This window comes from Plecotus auritus (assembly GCF_963455305.1).
Source record: "Plecotus auritus genome assembly, chromosome: 9".
In the NCBI taxonomy this organism is placed as follows: Eukaryota; Metazoa; Chordata; class Mammalia; order Chiroptera; family Vespertilionidae; genus Plecotus; species Plecotus auritus.
The window spans coordinates 114371939-114395971 of NC_137783.1; the positions used below are offsets into that span (position 1 = coordinate 114371939).

At 38.1% G+C, this 24033-nt stretch overlaps 1 protein-coding gene across 1 annotated transcript; it reads right to left on the reverse strand.

Moving 5' to 3' along the window:
- Positions 1–16843: 16843 nt before the first annotated feature.
- LOC308233683 (olfactory receptor 52E8-like) lies at positions 16844–18059 on the reverse strand (the record flags this gene model as incomplete). Its single annotated transcript, XM_080640655.1, has 2 exons — positions 16844–17161; positions 17403–18059. The coding sequence occupies 2 exons, from the start codon at positions 18057–18059 to the stop codon at positions 16844–16846; spliced, it is 975 nt and encodes a 324-aa protein (XP_080496781.1).
- Positions 18060–24033: the final 5974 nt, after the last annotated feature.

Consider the following 24033-nt stretch of genomic DNA (forward strand, 5'->3'; position numbering starts at 1 on the left):
TCTCTTAGCAAGTGTCATTGAATTCCTGTTATGGAGTAGGATCTTACTTTCTTTAAGATATTTTCTTGTCAAGATCCTGGAAAGATGAAAAGACTTCTAACCAGTATGCTGGAAAGAATGGTAGAAGCAATTAATTTACAAACATTAAAGATTCTCTTTTTTTCCAGAGGATAGTTGATCAATTTTCTCAATACACATTATAGGCAATATGTCCATGGCTTTATTTTTTTCTAATATCTGAGATATTGAAGGAATTGTGAATATTTCAAAAAGTAGGGTATACTTACATTTCCTTGCATTCCTTTTTAAAAGTGTCCACTTGGTTACTTTTGGGAAATTACTATACACAGTGGTTCTCAAAGACTGTGTGGTATTAAAGAATCCTAAGTCTAAAGCGGGGGAAGGAGAGGAATGGGAGATAGCTATAATACTATCAACAATAAAAATATATTTTAAAAAATGAATCCTAAGTCTAAATGAGAATAAGTGACTTATACCATTGTCTATGGTTTGATATAATATAAATGTAGGGATTTACCTCATGGATATGATGTGTTCATACAACATAAAGGAGGTTGCTATTTTTGATGCTTCCTAATCTTATGGAATGGCTTGGCTTTTAATCCCATATTTCCAGACTTCTGTTTATTCTGTGATTCCCTGATGGTCTTCCAGTAAATTATCCTTGGTTTATCAGTTGAATCATGTCCATCTTTATTACAATCTATAACACCAATAATTAACATACAAAAATCATACCTATGTCCTGAAATTATGCCTATATTTGGGTATGAATAGATAAAATATCTAGCAAATTTAAGTGACACTGAAATTACAATTTTGTGAATCTTCCTCAACTCCCCAAAGTAACAAAGAAAATTATTGTAATTTTTGTGTGTCTCTAGGATTTTGTACAACTCTGCAGCATCTAACATGACATGACTTAATTTATGTATTTACCTATTGTCTACTAACAGAAATGTTGCTATTGGGGGCAAAGAACCAGGAGATATTCATTTTAATATCCCCAAAACTGCCGTATGAAGATATGATGTCTATTTTTTTTTTTAGAATTTAGCTGTTGAATAGAATCAGGATTTGTATAAGTATGTGTATATGTGAATGTATACATGTGTGAGTGTGTGTGTAAATCAGGGGGGAGGAGGAAGAAAAGGAGAGAGAGAGAGAGAGAAAGAGATAAAGAGAGAAGTTTTATTAGAAGTTTTATATGTAGTGGCATATACCTTTGCCAGGTAGTTATTGCACAGTAGAAATGCCCTGGCAAGGGAGTTAAAAATCCTCTGTTCCACAATAGAGGAAGAAAAAGAGCATCTCTGGTATCCAAAGAAGCTGGAGAGAAAATTGTCAATGTGCTTGCCTGTATTTAGGGGAGGAACCAGGCTGATATAAATTAGAGGGCTTGTAGAAATTTACTTGGAAGAGTCTGAGGAAACAGGATGATAACATCAAGAGACATACAGTCCAGAGTCAGCCTCATCTTTAAGGTGCCTATTTCTCAACACATGCCATTTTATTAGCTGAGGAGAATTTCCAGGGCAGTGGCCAAGGATACTCTACTCTGACAGTGGAGTTCAAATTCAACAGGACATCCACTCTCTCACAGTTTGGGTTAGAATGCTTGTTTTCTTGCGGCTGCAGCTGTGTGCCACAAACAATGGCAAACAGTGTGGCCAATAAGCTCAAGGGTCATTCCCGGAGGGCAAGGTAATAGTTTATCTTTTTCTCTATATGCAAATCGACAAAGAGTTCAGTCCCAAGGTTCATTTCAAAAGCTCAATTGATAATAGTTAGAGATTTTTCCCAGTTAGTGCCCACCCACAGTGAATTCATTGAAGTCGTAATTTTTCCTTTAGCTACTAGCTCTTTCTCCCACTGACTCTTCTCTGTAGCATTTTATCTCCCCTGCCCATGCATCCTTACGTTTCTAATATTTCCTCTTCCTGTCCTCACTTAGAGCAATATCTCAACATAAGCCCAGGTGCTTGAACATGTTGACTGGAGCCCCTGCAAGCCTCCGGGTCCCAAGTTTGTCCTGTCACATGGAGAAAATCTTTATAGAGAAGTGGGGATATCCCTGTAGTCTTCAGACATAAACATGGGCTCATGGGTCATTAAGTTCATCTAACAATTTGTTCCTCCCTGCTGCATCTGCAGAAAACATCACCATACCAGATATAGCTTTGTAGCTCAGGGCAAGGGAAGTCTCATGAACTATTAGAGCAATATCCTGAAGGGAAAGGGATCTGTATGGAGGATGATACTGATTCTACCCTCTTCAGAAGCCATGAAAATATTAAGTTTATACCATTAAACTTCAAAGTGTGACTTCTTAGGTAACTGTCCTTAGCAACTCTTCTGCATTGTTTAATGTAAATAAGTAAATCCTGATGCAATTGAACATTGTTACAACTATCAAAAGATGAAGAAGATCCCCGAAATAGACACATTAGACTTTGTGGTAGCAACTCTTTTTTTTGACAGTGTTCATACATGTAGATAACAGTATCAACTTTCTTCCAACCCAGCTAGATTCTCCTTCCCAACCTATAACTAATGATAAATAGATAGAGTCTTTGGAGTAGAGCTTTCCTGTGTTTTAGATCTTTTGGAGGAAGGTGAAGAAAACTCCATACTCTCATGAGAAAACAGAATCCAGGTAGAGCTCAAGATCTAGAGTTTTCTTTAGTCTCCCTTCCTGGGTAATGATGGAGGAGACCTGTTAGTACTAGGACATGCCTTAGATCATGGTTTTCCTGAGTACAGATAGAAAAACACTGAGGGACAATTGAATACATTAGATAGTCAGTTTTATAAAAAATTATTTTAATTATAATTAACATAAAATATTATATTAGTTTCATGTGTACAACATAGAGAGTCAACATTTATATACCTTATGAAGTGATCAACATGATAAGTCTAGTAATCATCTGTCACTGTACATAATTATTACAGTAGTATTGATGATATTCCTTATGCTGTAAATTACATCCCTATAATTTATTTTATAACTGAAAATTTGTACATCTTTATTTCCTTCATTTCCTTTTCCAGTTTTTATTTTTTATCTTCTAAATTCAGACAATTTCAAGTTGTTATGAGAGAGAAGATAATTCTGTCTATCCCAAAAGAAATTCTGGTTCTATCTGATATCTTCTCATTTCATTATTCTCTTTTTGATTAATGAGAAGCTTACTCCCTAGTTTCTGGTCACTCCATCATGGTATACATCATCCCCACTGTATCAACATTTATCTTTGAAAACCAATTCTGACACTATGTAATCTGTTAAAATCCCTTCCTATGATCTCCATTTCTCTGTTGCATACAATAGACTTTATATAGTAAAGTACAAATACCATTGTTGTCAAAGTCTTGGAGGTGGGTAAAGGGAGAATTGGGGGACATCTGTAATAGTGTCAACAATAAAAAACCCTTTTAAATTTTAATTCTACTTCATGACTCTTTAAAACATTACCCTGTCTTTGATGATCATACGTTCTACTTCTGAAATAGCCACTGCTCTTTTCCACTTTCCATCAACTCTGCCTCAATTACCATGTCCTCCATGATGGTATTCTGTATGAATCAGCTAGATCTGATCTCTATGTCTTTTGTATTTTCGTATCAGTGTGTACTGCGATTATTACATGCACATTTCCCCCTTCAGTTTAGTGTTTCTGTCTTTCCCATTTTCCCCAAGTTTTTATTTTGGTAGAGCACACATAACATACAATTTACTATCTTAACCATTTTTAAGTGTATAGTTCAGTAGTATTAAGTATATTCATATTGTTGTACAACCATAACCACCATCCATTTCCAGAACTTTTTTTTTTGCTGTTGTTGTTTTTTGTTAATCCTCACCTGAGGATATTTTTTCTATTGATTTTTAAATAGAGTGAATGGGAGAGGGGAAGAGAGAAAGAGGAGAAAGACAAACATCGATGTGAGAAAGACACATCGATTGGTTGCCTCCTGCACTCACCCCAACCAGGGCCAGGTATCAAACCTGCAACCAGGTACGTGCCTTTGACTGGGAATTGAAACCTCAACACAGTCTGAGGTTTGATGCTCTATGCACTGAGCACACCAGTCAGGGAAGAACTTTTTTATTTTGCAAAAACTAAAACTCTATACCCATTAAACTCCCCAAGACCTCCTCCCCTTAGTTCCTGGCAACTGCCATTCTACTTTTTATTTTTTATTTGTCTTCCCTTCCCTCCATTCCATAACCTTTGGTAACCACCATTCTATTCTCTGTTACTGTGTGTTTAGCCTTTTTTTTTAAGATTCCATATAAAATCTTGATTATGCAATATGACTTTTTTTTTTACTATATCATTTATGTACATTTTATTTTATTTTAATAAATCTTTATTGTTCAGATTATTACAATTGTTCTTCTTTTTCCCCCCTATAGCTCCCCTCCACCCGGTTCCCACCTCACCCTCTGTCCTTACCCCTCCCCACCACTGTCCTCATCCATAGGTGTACGATTTTTGTCCAGTCTCTTCACGAACCCCACACCCCTTCCTCCTGAGAATTGTCAGTCCACTCCCTTTCTATGCCCCTGATTCTATTATATTCACCAGTTTATTCTGTTCATCAGATTTTTTTATTCACTTGATCTTTAGATTCACTTGTTGATAGATATGTATTTGTTGTTCATAATTTTTACCTTTACCTTTTTCTTCTTCTTCCTCTTCGTAAAGAATACCTTTCAGCATTTCATATAATACTGGCTTAGTGGTGATGAACTCCTTTAGCTTTTTCTTATCTGTGAAGCTCTTTATCTGCCCTTCAATTCTGAATGATAGCTTTGCTGGGTAGAGTAATCTTGGTTGTAGGTTCTTGCTATTCATCACTTTGAATATTTCTTGACACTCCCGTCTGGCCTGCATAGTTTCTGTTGAGAAATCAGCTGACAGTCGTATGGGTGCTCCCTTGTAGGTAACTAACTGTTTTTCTCTTGCTGCTTTTAATATTCTCTCTTTGTCTTTTGCTCTTGGTATTTTAATTAGGATGTGTCTTGGTGTGGTCCTTTTTGGATTCCTTTTGTTTGGGGTTCTGTGCACTTCCTGGACTTGTAAGTCAATTTCTTTCACCAGGTGGGGGAAGTTTTCTGTCATTATTTCTTCAAATAGGTTTTCAGTATCTTGCTCTCTCTCTTCTTCTGGCACCCCCATAATTCTGATGTTGGTATGCTTGAAGTTGTCCCAGAGGATCCTTACACTATCTTCATATTTTTGAATTCTTTTTTCTTTTTGCTTTTCTGGTTGAGTGTTTTTTGCTTCTTTGTAATTCAAATCTTTGACTTGATTCTTGCGTTCCTCTAGTCTGCTGTTGGGTCTCTGTATAATATTTTTTATTTCAGTCAGTGATTTAATTTCTAGTTGGTCCTTTTTCATATCCTCGAGGATCTCACTAAATTTATCGGCCTTTTCTAGAAAATTCTTGAAATACCTTATAACCATGGTTTTGAACTCTATATCCAGTCATTTGCTTTCCTGCCTTTCTTTCATTTGTGATCTGTTTCTTTGTCTCTGCATTTTGGCTGCTTTCCTGAGTTGATAGAGTGGCTTTGTGTGCTAGGTGTCCTATAGGGCCCATTGGCTCAGCCTCCCCAGTTACCTGAGGTGGACACTCTTGGTGCACCCCTTTGTGGGCTGTGTGCACAGTCTTGTTGTAGTTAAGCCTTGATTGTTGTTGGTATCACTGGGAGGAATTGACCTCCAGGCCGATTCGCTGTGAGGATCAGCTGTGTCTATGCTGGGAGAACTTCTGTGCTGGAGACACCCTTATGAGATAAGACTTGCAAAAGCCTCTGTTCTCAGCTTGGATGGGGCGGAGTCTCAGGGTGGAGCAGACAGTATTGGTTTCCTGTCAGCCCTGCCCTAATAGGCCCCTGTGTCTCAGTGTTTGTGGTAATCACTGCAAGCACCTCTGAGAGAAAGCCACCCTCTAGTTTTGTCCGGTGCCAGACAGTCCAGTTTCTCCCCGAATGAGTCTGGGTCCCCAGAGTCTCACCTGGAACTGGAGTTCAGCGCAGTCAGGAGCTTTTGTCTCCCTCCCGCTTGAGAAAGCCAGTCACGCACTCAGTTGCCAGTCCTCTCTGCACACACACGTGTGTCTCAGTACCTCTGCCTCCTGCAGCTCCTCTGAGTCTCAGTGTGCTTTTCTCTTTCCTTCTAGTTGTAGAATTTCCACTTAGCCAGCTTTCCTGTGGTTCTGGATGATGTTTGTTTTGTCTTTTAGTTGTAGTTTTGAAATTGTTGTGCGAGGCAGCAGTTTAGGTGTTTACCTATGCTGCCATCTTGGTTTCTCTCCCATTTATGTACATTTTAAAAGGCACATCCACAAAACGTGTATATGTTAGGCTGAATCACATGAAATTGAATTACTTAGATCAAGAAACAGTTGAAGATTAACATATTATTCAAACTAAATCTAGAAAAGTTTAAGAAACAGCTTCAAATTGATCCCACTAAATTCCTCTGAGGAGGGAGATAGGCTGACCAATGAGAAGGGACTTCAACTTTATCTGTAACACTTAATTTTTTTCATAAAATTAAAAGAAGAAAAAAAAAGTCAAAATTGTAAATTCTAAATTGTTGGGGGGGGGGTGTGTGCCAATTTTACTATTACATTTTAGAAAGTTATTTTTTTTAAAAGCTAAAATTGTCCAAAAAAGGGTTACATGAATCAAGAGGCAGTCTGTTTCCCTTCACTTGCGGTGTCCTGGGTATTGTAGGGAATTCAAGTAGACAATGTGGGGCTTTGGGGAACCCACTGCCTTACTGAAAAGAGTAAATGTGCTTAGAGCAGCTCCAGGGACCCCCACAGCCTGTAGTGGTGGGGAAAAGACTTGTGGACTACAGATTTTTTTAAGAAGCCCTATAAATCCCACTACCTAATTAGGTTCACTGACTTCCAGTGCTGAGTGAAGGAGGATTTTTGTCTAGCAGAATCTTCACTTCAGCAGAGCAGGAAATACTTACTTCCATCCAGCCATCCTAAGATTGTCCGTTTGGATATTTTTTTTTTTTCAAATTTTTATTAAGGTATTATATGTGTACATATCTTACCATTGCCCCCCACCCCCACCCCACTCCCATACATGCCCTCACCCCCCAATGTTTTGCATCCATTGGTTACTCTTATATACATGCATATAAGTCCTTCAGTTGATCTCTTATTTCCCCCACCTCTCCCTAACCTTACCAATGTAATTTGACAGTCTGTTTGATGCTTTACTGCCTCTGTAACTATCTTTTTGTTCATCAGTTTATAATGTTTTTCATTATCCCCAAATGAGTGGGATCATGTGGTATTTTTCTTTCATTGACTGGCTTATTTCACTTAGCATAATGTTCTCTAATTCCATCCAAGTGCCTACAAATGGTAGTAATTCCTTCTTTTTTACAGCAGCATAGTATTCCATTGTGTAGATGTACCACAGTTTTCTGATCCAGTCATCTGCTGATGGGCACCTAGGCTGTTTCCAAATCTTAGCTATTGTAAATTGTGCTGCTATGAACATAGGGGTGCATATATCCTTTCTGATTGGTGTTTCTGGTTTCTTAGGATATATTCCTAGGAGTGGGATTACTGGGTCAAATGGGAGTTCCATTTTCAGTTTTTTGAGGAAACTCCATACTGTTCTCCACAGTGGCTGCACCAGTCTGCATTCCCACCAGCAGTGCACGAGGGTTCCTTTTTCTCCGCATCCTCGCCAACACTTGTCGTTTGTTGATTTGTTGATGATAGCCATTCTGACAGGTGTGAGATGGTATCGCATTGTTGTTTTGATTTGCATCTCTCGGATAATTAGTGACTTTGAGCATGTTTTCATGTGTCTCTTGGCCTTCCTTCTGTCTTCTTTCGAAAAGCTTCTATTTAGGTCCGTTGCCCATTTTTTTATTGGATCATTTATCTTCCTTTTATTAAGTTGTATAAGCTGCCTGTAGATGTTGGAAATTAAACCTTTATCAGTGATACCATTTGCAAATATGTTCTCCCATACAGTGGGGTTTCTTGTTGTTTTGTTGATGGTTTCTTTTGCTGTGCAAAAGCTTTTTATTTTGATGTAGTCCCATTTGTTTATTTTCTGTTTGGCTTCCATTGCCCTAGGGGCAGTATCACTGAAAAAGTTCTTTTGGCATATGTCTGAGATTTTGCTGCCTGTGGATTCCTCTAGAATTTTTATGGTTTCCCGTCTTATATTTAAGTCCTGTACCCATTTTGAGTTTATTTTTGTGTATGGTGTAAGTTGGTGATCTAGTTTCATTTTTTTGCATGTATCTGTCCAATTTTCCCAACACCATTTATTAAAGAGACTGTCTTGACTCCATTGTATGCTCATGCCTCCTTTGTCAAATATTAAATGCGCATATTGGTTTGGGTCGATATCTGGATTCTCTATTCTGTTCCATTGATCTATATGTCTGTTCTTGTGCCAGTACCAGGCTGTTTTGATGACAGTGGCTTTGTAATACAGCTTGAAATCTGGTATTGAGATCCCTCCTACTTCATTCTTCTTTCTCAGGATTGCTGTGGCTATTCGGGGTCTTTTTTTATTCCAGATGAATTTTTGGAGAGTTCTTTCTAGTTCTGTGAAATACGCGGTTGGTATTTTAATGGGGAGTGCATTGAATCTATAGATTGCTTTGGGTAGTATGGACATTTTAATGATGTTGATTCTACCAATCCACGAACATGGTATGTTCTTCCATCTGTTTACATTTCCTTTATCTCTTTTTTCAGTGTCCTGTAGTTTTCCGCGTATAGGTCTTTTACCTCCTTGGTTAGGTTTATTCCTAAGTATCTTAATTTTTTTGGTGCGATGGAAAATGGGATTGCTTTTTTAGTCTCTCTTTCTGTAAGTTCATTGTTGGTGTATAGAAATGCCATAGATTTCTTGGTGTTAATTTTGTATCCTGCTACATTGCCGAATTCATTTATTAAGTCTGTTAGTTTTTTGATGGAGTCTTTCGGGTTTTTTATGTACAATATCATGTCATCTGCAAATAAGGACAGCTTTACTTCTTCTTTTCCAATTTGGATGCCTTTTATTTCTTCTTCTTGTCTAATTGCAGTGGCTAATACTTCCAGTACTATGTCAAACAGGAGTGGTGAGAGTGGGCATCCCTGTCTTGTTCCTGTTCTTAGGGGAAATGGTTTTAGTTTTTGCCCATTGAGTATGATGTTAGCTGTGGGTTTATCATATATAGCTTTTATGATGTTGAGGTATGATCCTTCTATTCCCACCTTGTTGAGAGTTTTTATCAAGAAAGGGTGTTGGATTTTGTCAAATGCTTTTTCTGCATCAATTGATATGACTATGTGATTTTTATCTCTCAATTTGTTTATGTGATGTATCACATTTATTGATTTGCGGATATTGAACCATCCTTGCATTCCTGGGATAAACCCTACTTGGTCATGGTGTATGATCTTTCTGATATACTGCTGGATCCTATTTGCTAGAATTTTGTTGAGGATTTTGGCATCTACATTCATGAGGGATATTGGCCTGTAATTCTCTTTCATTGTGTTGTCTTTATCTGGTTTTGAAATCAGGGTGATGCTGGCTTCATAGAAGGAGCTTGGAAGTGTTCCTTCCTCTTGAATTTTTTGGAATAGTCTGAGGAGGATAGGTTTTAGTTCTTCCTTGAATGTTTGGTAGAACTCTCCTGTGAAGCCGTCTGGCCCCGGGCTTTTCTTTGCCGGAAGCTCTTTGATGACTGCTTCAATTTCTTCCATAGTAACTGGCATGTTGAGCTGTTTAGATTCTTCCTGATTGAGTTTTGGAAGGTTATATTTTTCTAGGAATATGTCCATTTCCTCCAGGTTGTCCAGTTTGTTGGAATAGAGTTGTTCGTAGTATTTTTTAACAATCCTTTGTATTTCGGCGGGATCTGTTGTTATTTCACCTCTTTCATTTCTGATCTTGTTTATTTGGGTCCTCTCTCTTTGCTTCTTGGTGAGCCTGGCTAGAGGTTCATCAATCTTGTTTATCCTTTCAAAGAACCAGCTCTTGGTTTTGTTGATCTTTTGTATTGTTTCTTTGGTCTCTATGTCGTTTATCTGTGCTCTGATCTTTATTATTTCCTTCCTTCTGCTTACACTGGGCTTTTCTTGTTGCTCTTTTTCTAACTCTTTGAGTTGTTGGGTTAGGTAATTTATTACCCCTGTTTCTTGTTTTTTGCAGTAGGCTTGTAGAGCTATGAACTTCCCTCTCAAGACTGCTTTCGCTGTGTCCCATAGATTTTGGATTGTAGTGTTTTCATTGTCATTTGTTGTCATGATGTTTTTTATTTCTTCTTTGATCTCTCTGGTAACCCAGTCATGGTTTAATAGCATGCTGTTTAGTCTCCATGTGTTTGATTTCTTTGGGTTGTTTTTATTGTAGTTGATTTCCAGTTTTATGCCACTGTGGTCTGAGAAGATGCTTGATATGATTTCTATCTTCTTGAATTTGAAGAGACTTTGCCTATGTCCCAACATATGGTCTATCTTTGAAAATGACCCATGTGCGCTTGAGAAGAATGTATATTCTGTGGCTTTGGGGTGAAATGTTCTGAAGATGTCAATTAATTCCATCTGGTCTAGTGAGTCATTTAGGATTGATGTTTCTTTGCTGATGTTTTGTTTAGAGGATTTGTCCAATGGTGATAGTGGGGTATTAAAGTCTCCTACTATGATTGTATTGCTGTCAATGTCTCCCTTGATATCTTCCAGGAGTTTTTTTATGTATTTGGGTGCTCCTGTATTGGGTGCATATATGTTTACCAGAGTTATTTCTTCTTGTTGGATTGCTCCCTTTAGTATTATGAAATGACCTTCCTTATCTCTTGTTATGTCCTTCACTTTGAGATCTAATTTATCAGATATAAGTATTGCTACTCCAGCTTTTTTTTTCATTTCCATTCACCTGGAAAACCTTTTTCCATCCCTTCACCCTCAGTCTGTGTGCGTCTTTTTTTCTGAGGTGGGTTTCTTGTAGACAGCAGATATATGGGTCGTGTTTTCTTATCCAATCTGTTACCCTATGTCTTTTGATTGGGGCATTTAATCCATTTACATTTAAAGTTATTATTGATAGGTACTTATTTGTCGCCATTCCTATTCTTTACCCCTGTGTTACTTCTTCGCTTCCTGTTTCTTTCTTTCTTTCTTTCTTTTTTTTTTTTTTTTTTTTTTACAGTAGACCCTTTAGCATTTCTTGCATTGCTGGTTTGGTGGTAATAAATTCCCTTAGTCCTTTTTTGTCTGTGAAGCTCCTGATTTCACCTTCAATTTTGATTGACAGCCTTGCTGGGTACAGTATTCTTGGATTCAGCCCCTTCCTTTGCATGACTTTGTATATTTCATTCCATTCCCTTCTGGCCTGATGAGTTTCTGTTGAGAAATCAGTTGCTAGTCTGATGGGGGTTCCTTTGTATGTAACTTTCTGTCTCTCTCTTGCTGCTTTTAAGATTCTTACTTTGTCGTTGGTGTTTGCCAATTTAATTATAATGTGCCTTGGCGTCGGTCTTTTGGGGTTCATTTTGCTTGGGACTCTGTGAGCTTCTTGGATTTGTGTGGGTTTTTTCTTCCCTATATCTGGGAAATTTTCTGTCATTATTTCTTCAAAGAGGTTTTCTATTCCTTGCTCAGCTTCCTTTCCTTCTGGAACCCCTATTATGCGGATGTTGTTTTGTTTCGTGTTGTCCCAAAGTTCCCTTAGACTCTCCTCCTGCCTTTTAATTTTTTTTTCTAGAAGTTGCTTTTCTTGGGTATTTTTTTCCATCTTGTCTTCTAGCTCACTGATGCGGTCCTCTGCTTCTTCTAGTCTACTCTTGATGCTTTCTATTGAGTTCTTTACAGCAGCGATGTCATTTTTCATTTCTTCTTGGTTCTTCTTCATTTCCTCTTGGTTCTTGCTCATATTGTCGAATTTGTCTTCCATTCTTTTCAGCCACCTTATGACCATTTCTCTGAATTCTTTTTCTGGAAGGTTGCTTGCCTCCATTTCGTTTACTTCCTTTTCTGGTGATGCCTGCTTTTCTTTCATATGCGGGCTGCTTCTTTGTCTCCCCATGGTCTCTCTTCTCTGGGTGTCTGGTTATGTAGTTCTCTCTCTCCTGGGTTGATTTAAAGGCACAAAATACAGCACTACCAGGTACAACTCACAAGGCACTGAACAGGAATGTATTCACGATATTAATAACCTCCAATAAAGGTGACCACCAGAGAAAGGCAAATTAGGTGATAGAAGAGAAAGAAGAAGAGGAAAAAAGAAAGAAAGAAAAAAAAAAAGAAAAAAGGAGTGTGAAAATGAAATTGGGAAAAGGGAAAGTAAAGAGAAGAAAAAAAAAAGTAAGAGAGACAAGAAATTGACTAAGAGAGAAAGGGGAACAGACTATATATATTGGGGATAAAACTCCAATAGAACAATCACTAATCCCAGCAAATGCCAGCAACAAGTGCCTGGGGATTAGTACAAACTACAACACCAACTAATATGGAGTGAGGCAAGGGAAAGCTGAAGCACAAAACAAACAAAAAAATAAATAAAAGAAGAATAAGCAAAACAATCTCACAAAAAAGCATAAAAATTGGATATAATCTACATTCAAGCAAACAACAACAAAAGGACAGAGATAAGGACAAGTTTATGGATAACTCAGACAGCGAAGGGAAAGGTGTATGTGGACTTGGAGCAGGGGATTGGAGATTAGATATGTAAGTAGGGTGAAATTTTAACAAGGGGTAAACAGAAAGAATAGGGAAAATCTAAAGCAGTAAAAGGGTAAGACAAACAGGACACTGAAAAGGGGGAGGTTAGGAAGAGAGTGATGGCCTAAAGGTAGAGTTGAGATAGAGTAAAACGATGCTAAAGGAAAGATAAAAAATAGAATGTAGAACCCTAATCCCAAAATAAAATGAAGAGAAAATAAAATGACACTTAAAAAAAAAAAAAAAAAAAGATAAAATAGCAGTAGTAATAATACGGATTGAAAATAAAAATGTAATCATTAAAAAGGCAAAATCAAGTGATGAAAAAAGAAAAAAAAGTTTCTTGATTAAAAGATGCAAAAAATGAAAATTTAAAAAAAAATAAAAAAATAAAAAAAATAAAAGGTAAAAATAAAATGTGGAGTAGTGAAGGTCATTCACTTCCTCTGTTTTTCTGTTTGGCACGCCTGTTTCTCAGTCCAGACAGTATTGCAGTTCCCTGCGATCCACTGCTCTTCGGTGTTGTAAGCCAGTCCTGATTTTAAGCAGGCGGTGTGTCTTAATTTCTCGTATTCCTTTATTTTTTATTACACAAGAGTCAATTTGTGATTCAGCCCCTGGGTGGCAGTGTTTCTGGATTGACTTCCGGGTCTATCTATGTCCTCTCTAGGCAGTGTTAGAGCCTTCTTTCCCTGTGGCACTCGCCACGGGCCTGTGGGAGTGGGCTGCCTCAGAGCTGGCTCTCTGATGGTCACTCCCCGCTCCGATCCCCAAGTTCCAGAAAAACAACCTTCCCCTGCAGTCTCCCAGGGTGTCCCCAACTGGGTGATCCTATGTATTGGGCTTAGTAATCAGATGCAAGGATTTGAAGAGGAAAAAGCCCAAGTGTGCGAATTCCGGGACTGCGAGTAAGCCCAGGCACCCAGGGAGCGCACGGGCTGCGCATAAGTCTGGACTGCCTGAAATTCTTAGGGTGTCCCTGCACTTCAGATCAAAATGGGTTGCTTTTTAGAGTGCCCTTCTCTTAGCAGCTCTGAGGACCCCTTTCCACAGTCACAGATCACGCCAGCCCCTACAGCCACGGATTTTTCTAGGCACAGACTTCCCTGGTCCTCCAGCTCCCGCAAAACCCGCGTTCCTCTCTCCCGCCGGGACCAGAGACCTCACCTTATCCCAGGCGAAATCTGACCTTTCCGTGGTGGAGTGTAGAGCTTCTCTGAACCCGTGTGCTTGCGCCAGTTGGGGAGCGTTGTTCTGGGGCTCGCAGCTGTTCCTGGGGTGCCGCCGTTGTGGATTCTCAGGCTTCAGATAAGCTCCACTTTCCGGATCAAGATGGCGCAGACTCCGCGTCCAAGCCCGTAGCTCCGGGAGGGGACCCAGCCGCAGTTCGTGCTGCCAGGTCAGGGGAACCCCGTTCAGCAGTCCCCCACCTCCTTCTGGAATTCAGCTGTCCCAATATGACTTTTTAAATTAAAAAACATTAAATTACATTTGATTTTTGATGTTATACAGGGTTGGCAAAAGTAGGTTTACAGTTGTGAGTACACAAAAATTTATTTTTGTATTATTATTTTATTAATTATTGTATTATTTTCTAAATGAATAACTATAAAACTACTTTTCAGTTTAGTAATATTAGTATTGAATATACACTGAGGGGCCAGATTATTATGATCTCTGAATGCATAATAATCTGGCCACTCAGTGTATATCCTATATAATAAAAGGCTAATATGCAAATTGTCCCCTTGACCAGGAGTTCGACCAGCAGGCCAGCCAGCCAACCTCCCATGTCTCCTCTCCCTCACCAGGCTGGCTGGACCCCACCTATGCAAGAATTCATGCACCAGGCCTCATATATATATATATATACTGAGTGGCCAGATTATTATGCATTCAGAGATCATAATAATCTGGCCACTCAGTGTATAGCATGGTGGTTACACATTTATATAATTTATAAAGCAATACCCTAGTAAGTGTAGTACTCACCTAGCACCATACAAAGCTATTACAATATTATTGACTATATGCCCTATGCTGTACTTTACATCTCCATTACTATTTCATGACTGCCAACTTGTGCTTCTTAAGCCCTTCACCCTTTTTCACCCAGTCACAAGCCTTCTCGCCTCTGGCAACCATCAGTTTGGTCTCTGTGGGAGAGATTATGCAGTATCAGTCTTTATGTAACTGACATTTCACTTAGCATAATGTTTAGCATAAGGTTTATGTCCACATGTTGCAATAGCATGATTTTCTTTCTAAAGGCTGAATAATATTTCATTGCATATCTAGATCACATTTTCTTTATCTTTATTGCATTTTTCTGTTTAGTCATTATATTTTTAAGCTCCAGGATTTCTGTTTCGCTTATTTTTATATCCATTCCTTTGTGGGATCTCTCATTTTGTTCATATGCTGTTTTTCTGATTGCATTTCATTGTCTGTTTTTTCTTGTAGTGTATTAAGTTTCTTTAAGATGATTATTTTGAATTCTGTGTCAAATAGTTTATAGATCTCCCCTTGTTTAGGATCAGTCATTGGAACTTTATTAGTTACCTTTGTTGGTGTCCTGTTTGTCTGATTCTTTATGATCCATGTAGCTTTGAGTTGGTATGTGCATTTGAAGGAACAGGTACCCCCCAGCCCCCACCCCTTCAGTTTTTAGCCTGGCATTGGCAGGTAAAGTCCTTCTCCCAGTAGGTCCCTGGACTGATGGGACTACCTGTGCGATCATGGTTGAATAGAGTTGGAACCAAGTCTTATGACTATCTTCTGGTTTGCAGTCAGGGCCACAGTTGGCAGGCTTGTTAAGAAGGTTGCTTATAGTTGGGGCTTCCCCTGGGTCTCTGAACATATTCCCACTGAGTCACTTGGGTGATCTGTGGTAAATTGGGACTGGAATCAGGTCATGGGACTGATTTATGGATCACAGTCAGATCTGAGGTTGGTGTGCCTGTTTATAAGAGACACAAATGGGCAAGGCACCTCCTGGGTTCCTTGGCAGAAGCAGCTAATGACAGGACCCCATACAATGGGACTGGAGCCGAGTTTACAGGGGACAGGGCTGCTTCCAGTATGTAGGTAGGACCACCATCATCTGATTTGCCATTGGCTTGCTTTCTCAAAGCAGCCTTTCTCTGTCGGGGGCTCTACCTGGGTTTTACAACCTCCTACCTGGATCCCAAAGCTCCCACAAAGGCTTTTTTTTTTTTTTTGTCTATGGATGGCTGTCAAATATTTGTTTCTGTGGGGGGACATGGGCTGGAGAAACAATAAAAACTAATATGTTCAGGCATAGCCAATTTGGCTCAATGGAAGGAGCTTCAGACTGTGGACCAAAGGTTCGATTCTGGTCAAGGGTATGTACCTCCATTGCAGGCTCCTCCCTAGACCGTGCCTTGGTCAGGGCTCATGCAGGAGGCAACCAATGGATGTGTTTCTCTCACATTGATGTTTCTCTCTGTCTTTCCTTCTCTCTTCCACTCTCCATAAAAGTCAATGGAAAAATATCTTTGGGTGAGGATTAACAAAACAAAACAAAACAAAACAAAAACTAATATGTTCACAAGTTTTTATAATCATCAATTTAACTTCACGTATAATTTTCATTTGTTCCACAAGCATTTTTAAACCCCAAGAAAAAAAGGCCATCACAGGTACCACAATATTAAACCTACCAGTTCAAGAATGAGAGTATGAAATGATGATCATTTATGAAGAGCTTCATAGAATCAGAAACTTGAAAGCATAGAAAGGAAAAACAAACACACACACACACACACACACACACACACACACACACACACATAAAAAAAATACAAACTAGTCTAATCCCCATCAAGTTCTTCTTGAAGTTTACTCTTATATGACATATTTTATGCCAGAGATAATAAAGAATATCATTGTAAGTAAACATTCAGGCACACAATTGGCTTCCAACAATTACAGCCAATTATACATATACATATACATATACATATACATATACATATACATATACATATATCAATTAATTTTGGTGAAATAAATTTATTTATTAATTTTTTTTTTACAAATTTCAGTCTTCTCAGACTTTATACTTCCATAACTGGAATCAGTTACATCTCATTTTTTTTTTAACAAAAATACTCTGTATCCGATTCTGGATCTGCTTGGTCCTGATCCCATAAATGACTGGGTTGAGGGCAGGAGGGATGACTACATAGAGATTAGCTAGAAGGATATGGATATACTGGGGAATACTATGACCAAAGCGGTGAGTGAGGAAGGAGAAGAGAGCTGGACCAAAGAAGGCTAGGATGACACAGATATGGGAACTGCAAGTATTTAGAGCCTTTAAGCGAGCATCCTGAGAAGGGAGGTGGAAGACAGTGTATAAGATCCTTGCATAGGAGATGATGATTAGAAGCACATCCAGGCCGAAACCGGTTTGGCTCAGTGGATAGAGCGTCGGCCTGCGGACTGAAGGGTCCCGGGTTCGATTCCGGTCAAGGGCACGTACCTTGGTTGCGGGCACATCCCCAGTGGGGGTTGTGCAGGAGGCAGCTGATCGATGTTTCTCTCTCATCGATGTTTCTGGCTCTCTGTCCCTCTCCCTTCCTCTCTGTAAAATATCAATAAAATATATTTAAAAAAAAAAAAAAAAGAAGCACATCCAGAAACAAGATAGAAATATTCCCAAGACCATAGTAGACATTGGCACTAATACTGGCACAAGCCAGACGTGCCACTCCCATGTGCTCACAATAGGTATGAGGGATGATTCTATGTCCACAGTAAGGCAGCCTCAGAAGGAGAAAAATGATGGGAACAATCATGCATAAGCTTCTTAGAACTACAACCACAGCAATCACACCAATGACTCTGTTGGTGAGGATCATGCTGTATCTGAGGGGGTTGCAAATAGCCACATAGCGATCAAAACCCATGGCAAGAAGTACAATGCTCTCCATGACTGTAAAAAAGTGAATAAAAAAGACTTGAGCAACACAGCACCCAAAGCACAGCTCCTGAAGGCTGAACCAAAAGATACCCAGTATCTTGGGGATGGTAGCAGTAGAGAGACTCAGGTCAATCACTGACAGCATGGCCAGAAAGTAGAACATGGGTTGGTGAAGGCTATGATCAGTCCAGATAACAAACAGAATAATGATATTTCCAACAAGAGCAACCAGATACACTACACAGAATGGAAAGCCAAGCCAGATTTGTACCATTGCTAACCCTGGAATCCCCAGCAATAGGAATGAAGAAGGGTGGGACTCAGTGACATTGGGAGAAGATATTCTTCTGCAGGTTGATGGTGACATGATTTTAAAAAAACAGTTGCTGGTTCCTGTTGGACATTTCATCCACTGTTAATGGAGATCTACAAAAATTAAAAATAAAGTATCACCTTAATAACTTTAATAAAAAGCTAAAAAAAGCTGTGGTACATTTACACAATGCAATACTACTCAGCTATAGAAAACAATGAAATCTTACCTTTTGTGTCAGCATAGATGGACCTGGAGAACATTATGCTAAGTGAAATAAGCCAGTCAGAGAAAGGTAAGTACCATATGATTTTATTTATAGTAATCTAAGCAACAAAATAAACTAACAAACAAACAAAAAAACAGACTCATTGATAACAGAGAACAGACTGACAGCTGTCAGAGGGGGAGAGGGGGATTGGGGGCTCATTGAAAAAGGGATTAAGTAAAAAACCAACAACCCATAGACACTGAAACAGTATGGTGATTGCAGGAGGACAGGTGGGGTGGGGGAGAAAGAGAGTTAATGGGGGATAAATAGTGATGGAAGGACACTTGCTTTGGGGTGGTGAACACACAATACAATATACAGATGATATGTTATAGAATTGTACACCTACGAGCTATATAATTTTTTAAAAATTTATTTTATTGTTGAGAGTATTACAGGTGTCCCCCATTTCCCACTCTTTGCCTCCCTCCACCCATCCCCCCTTCCAGGCCTTCACCTGTCTATTGCCTGTGTCCATGGACTATGCATATATGCTTATAAATTCTTTGGTTAATCTCTTCCCACCCTCCTTCCTGCCTTCCCTCTGAGATCTGTCATTCTGTTTCATGCTTCCATGTCTGTGGTGCTATCTTGTTAGTCAATTTTTTTTTGTTCCTTAGATTCCACATGTAAGTGAAATCATGCGATACTTGTCTTTCTCTGACTGATTTAATTCACTTAGCATAATATTCTCCACATCCATCCATGCTGTCTCAAAGGGTAAGAGATCCTTCTTTTTAACAGGCCTTTGATTTTTTTCCTTTTTTCAGTTCTCAATAAATAATCCCAGGGTAGCTTCTCATCGGCACCAGATAAGCTAACATGTCTCTTTTAAAATTATGGGTTCAGATTAAATACATTATCTCTCCTCTTCCTCAAGAAATAAATACTATAGGAGATATAAAATTGATGGTAATAATAACAACCACCACAGTAATAATAATAGCTATCATTAATTAGGTACCTACTATTTTTCAGATATCTTTTTTTACTGTTATTTGCATATATTATTTCATTTATTTCTCTCCAGAATTCTACTTCACAAATTCTTCTTGGTATCTGATATATGGAAAAGAAAGATTTTGATGTTAATCGATTCCCCATTGGTTACAAAACAAATAAGCAGCAGAATCATAATCTTATTAATCCATGTCACCCCAATACATTTAATAAAAAATAAAATAATAACCCCCCCCAACACACACACACAAAATTTGAAATTAGTTTGAAACTAGGCTTTATGACACTGATCAGGACCTGTCTTAGCAAACTTGTTAGTGAAAGTAGCGAAAGGAGGGAGAAAGAAAAATAAGGAATGGGAGGAATACAAAGATTTAGAATAGGCAATACTTCCTAAAAGCCAATAGGAAAGGCCATGACTACTCTTTGGGCAATGCCAATTTCTTTCTGCACATCTACTCATTTAGTTCCAAATATACCTTTTACTATTGCTGTAGCTATGCTTTTAACCACATGCCTCATCTTGAGCCAGGGATGGCTTCAGTCATAAATTCAGGTCTCCTAATAATCAAGTTTTTAAATTCAGATTAATCCCTTTGAAATATGAAGCATAGAGAGAAACCAACATCTGATCACTATATTGTATGTGCAGTCAGTCTAAGTATAAGGGAGTAAAGACTCATTTATATGTGCAGTCAGTTTACGTATAAGGGAGTAAAGACTCATTATTCTATCCTTATTTGCCTACTATGGCTTTTTAATCCAAATTTGTGTCTCACTCACTATCAAGGCAGTAGCATGTATAGGAAAAAGAATCAAAAGCATACAGTATTTAATATTACTGCCATTGCAGCATGCAATGGAGTCTTGACTCTGTTCTTACTGGCCTTGTGTCATTTTAGGTAAGTTACATGATGTTCTGTGTTTCAGTTTTATCTAGAAATAAGCATAGTACTATCTATGTCATATTATTATAGGTGGGATAAATGAGATTATACATGTGAAATACTGTAGGTGCCCAGCAGGTAATTTTTTCTCCAACTTCCCATCTTAGTCTTCCTGCTGCTGCCCTCCAGACTACTAATCTGTGCCACTTGATACTCTAGGTCTTTTTTGTTCGTTAATTTTTTTTGTTTGTTTTTTGTTAATCCTCACCCAGGGATATTTTTCCATTGATTTTTTTAAGGGAGAGTGAAAGAGAGAGAGAAACATACATGTGAGAGAAACATATTGGATGTTTGCCTACTGCATGAGCCCCAACCAGGGCCCAGGCTGGGGAAGAGCCCATAACCAAAGTACGTGCCCTTGACCGGAATTGAACCTGGGATCCTTTGGTCTGCAGTGCGACGCTCTATCCACTGAGCAAAACAGGCTAGGGCATACTCTAGGTCTTAACCAAATTTTTGTGAATCCAAATTCTAATCTTAAGCACACATCACATAAATTCACTGATCACAAGTACTTACCAAGTTTCTTGTTTCTGTCTTAGGGAGTCATCTAGCAGCTGTAAATTCAGCTCTTGAACATCTTACATATATATGTTTTAGACCTTAACACACCCTAAGAGGTGTTTAAAAAATGTCTTTGTGTGTATATATTGAGGGAGAATTTGTGATGAAGTCTCCAGGCGCTAGTCTCAAGCATTAAAATTAAAATGAAATGAATAGAAATTCCCTTTGGTCATTTCACATAATGTTATGACAGGTTACATTTTATCTTTTTCTCTCCTTTCTTCTTCCTTATCTTTCTCTTAGTCTATGAATTGCTTGGACTAACCCTTTGGGTTCTGTTGGCCATTTATACAACCAGTAACTTCTTTTTATTGTGATAAAATAGACATTACATAGAATTTAACATTTTAAAATTTACAATTCAAAAAAAATTTACAATTCAGTGACATTTAGTACATTCACAATATTGTGCAATTATCACTACTATCTAGTTTCATAATATTTTCATCACTCCTAAACCCATAAGCAGTCACTTCTCATTCTTTTCTCTCTCCAGGCCCTGGAAACCCTAATCTGATTTCAGCCAATGATTTTATTCTGGATATTTAGTATAAATGGAATCACATACATGTGGCCTTTTGTGCTTAGCTTCTTTCACTTAGCAGAATGTTTTTAAGTTGTATCTTTGTTGTAGTATATGTCAGTACTTCATTGTCTTTTTATGGCCAATCAGTATTCTATTGTAAGGATAAATCATTTTTGTTTTATGTCAGTTGGTGGACATTTGGGTTGTTTCCATAATTTGGCTATTGTCAATAGTGCTGCTGTGAACATTCTTGTAAAAGATTTGTTTGAACATCTATTTTCAATTCTTTTAGGTATATATACCAAGAAGTGGAATTTTTGGATCATGTGGTAATTCTATGCTTAATTTTTTTGAAGAAGTGTTTTCCACAGTGACTGAATCAATTTACATTTCCATCAGCAATATATGAGGGCCCCCATTTTTCCACAGCCTCTCCAAAACTGGTTTTTAAGGCCTTCTTAGTAGGTACCAAATGGTTTCTAATTGAGTTTTTAATTTATATTTCTCTAATAACTAATGATGTTAAGCATTTTTTTCATGGGCACAATGACTTTTTGTATGTCTTTAAAGACTGGTCTATTAAATTCTTTGCCCATTTTTGTTGATTGAGTTGTTTGTCTTTACTTCGTTAAACTATAAGATTTCTTTATTCTGTTAACTATTATCAGATATACAGTTTTCAAATTATCTCCCAATCTTTATCTTAACACTCTCTTGATAGTGTCATTTGATTCACAAAAGTCTTTAATTCTGATGAAGTTCAATTTATGTATGTTTCTTTAATTGCTTTGCTTTTGTTGTCCAATATAAAAAATCGTTGCCAAATTTGAGCTCATGAAGACTTACCCCTATGTTTTATTCTAAGAATTTTATTTTTTTAGTTATTATATTTAGGTCTTCGATCCATTTTGAGTTACTTTTTGTAAATGATATGAGTTAAGGGTCCAACATTATTCTTTGTTGTTGTTGTTATTAATTCTCACCCATTAATTTTTAGGTAGAGTGGAAGAGAGAGGGAAAGACAGAGAGAAACATCAATGTGAGACATACTGATTGGTTGCCTCCTGCACCTGCCACTGATCAGAGTCTGGGATGAAAAGGAGCCTGCAACCAAGGTACCTACCCTTGAGCAGAATCAAACCTGGGACCCTTTGGTCTGTAGGCCGATGCTCTATCCACTGAGCTAAACTGGCTAGGGCCAACATTATTTTTGTTATGTGGATATACAGGTACCCTAGCACCATTTTGAGGATACTATTCTTTTCCCCATTGAAAGGTCATGGCACCCTTATCATAAATCAATTGACCATAAGCGAATGGATTTATTTTTCAAGTCACAATCTTATTCCATTCACTGAAAGCCTATTGCTTTGTCAGTATACTTTTTTTGAATGCTACAGCTTTGTAATAATCTTTGAAATAAGGAAGTGCTGGTGTTCCAACTTTATTTTTCATTTTCAAGGTTGTTTTGGTTATCCAGAGCCCCTTGATATTCCATATGAATTTTAGAATCAGTTTTTACTTTTCTGCAGAAAAGGACATTGGAATTTTGATAAGGATTGCATTGAGTATATAGATCACTTTGGGAAGAGTTGTCACCAGCATTGAGTCTTCTAATCCATGAATACAGGATGACTTTCCATTTTTTTTTAGGCCTTTTAACATTTCCTTGAGCAGTGTTTTGTAGCTTTTAGTGTACAAGCCTTGCACTTTCTTGGTTAACTTTATTCCCAAATATTTTATTATTTTTGATGCTGTTGTAAATAAAATTGTTTTCTCAATTTCCTATTCAGATTAATTATTGCTGGTATATAGAAATACAACTAATTTCTGTATGTTGATCTTGTATTGAGTAATTTTGTTGAATTTTTTTATTAGCTCTAATAGCTTTTTGTGTATTCTTTATAATTTTCTGTATATAAGATTGTGCACCCACAAATAGAGATAGTTTACTTCTTCCTTACTAATTTGAATGACTTTCTCTTGCCTGGCTAGCACTTTCAGCACAATGGTAAATATCAGAGGTGAAAGCAGACATTCTTTTCCTGTCTGTGATATTAGGAAGAAAGTTTTCAGTCATATTAAATTTGATATGAGCTGTATTTTTTACCCATAAATGCTCCTTACTATGTTAATATTCATAATTTGTTGAGTGTTTTTATCATAAAATGATGCTACATTTTGTCAAAGTTTTTTAATCCTCACCTGAGGATATTTTTTCCCATTGATTTTTAGAGAGAGTGGAAAGGAGGGAGAGAAACATTGATGTGAGAGTGTGAAAGAAAATATGGGGGCTAACTTTGGGGGCTTACAGCCTAGTTCAGTATCTAGTTAAATAGTAATCTTACTTCCCCATTCTAACTGACTTGGGCAGAGCTGCAAAGCTCACCCCGAGGGGCCTGCCACAAGAAGAGATATATATCAAAACCTCTCCACATTGTCAGTTCAGGCTTGGATCAAAGTTCCCTGAACTAGCAGCGCTTCGTAACATAGGTTTTACTTCCCTGATTCCTCTGGTGCTGGCTGTCGCTTCTCCTGGGTCATTCTCCACAACAAGAGAGACACATTGATTGTTTGCCTCCTGCAGGCTCCCTGACCTGGGGCCTAGATTAAGCCTGCAACGGAGGTATGTGTCCTTGACCAGAATCGCACCTGGGACCCTTCAATCCTTGGGCAGCTGCTCTAACCACTGAGGAACCGGCTAGCTCAAGATTTTGTTAAAATTTTTTTGCACCAATTGAGAGGATCATGTGTATTTTC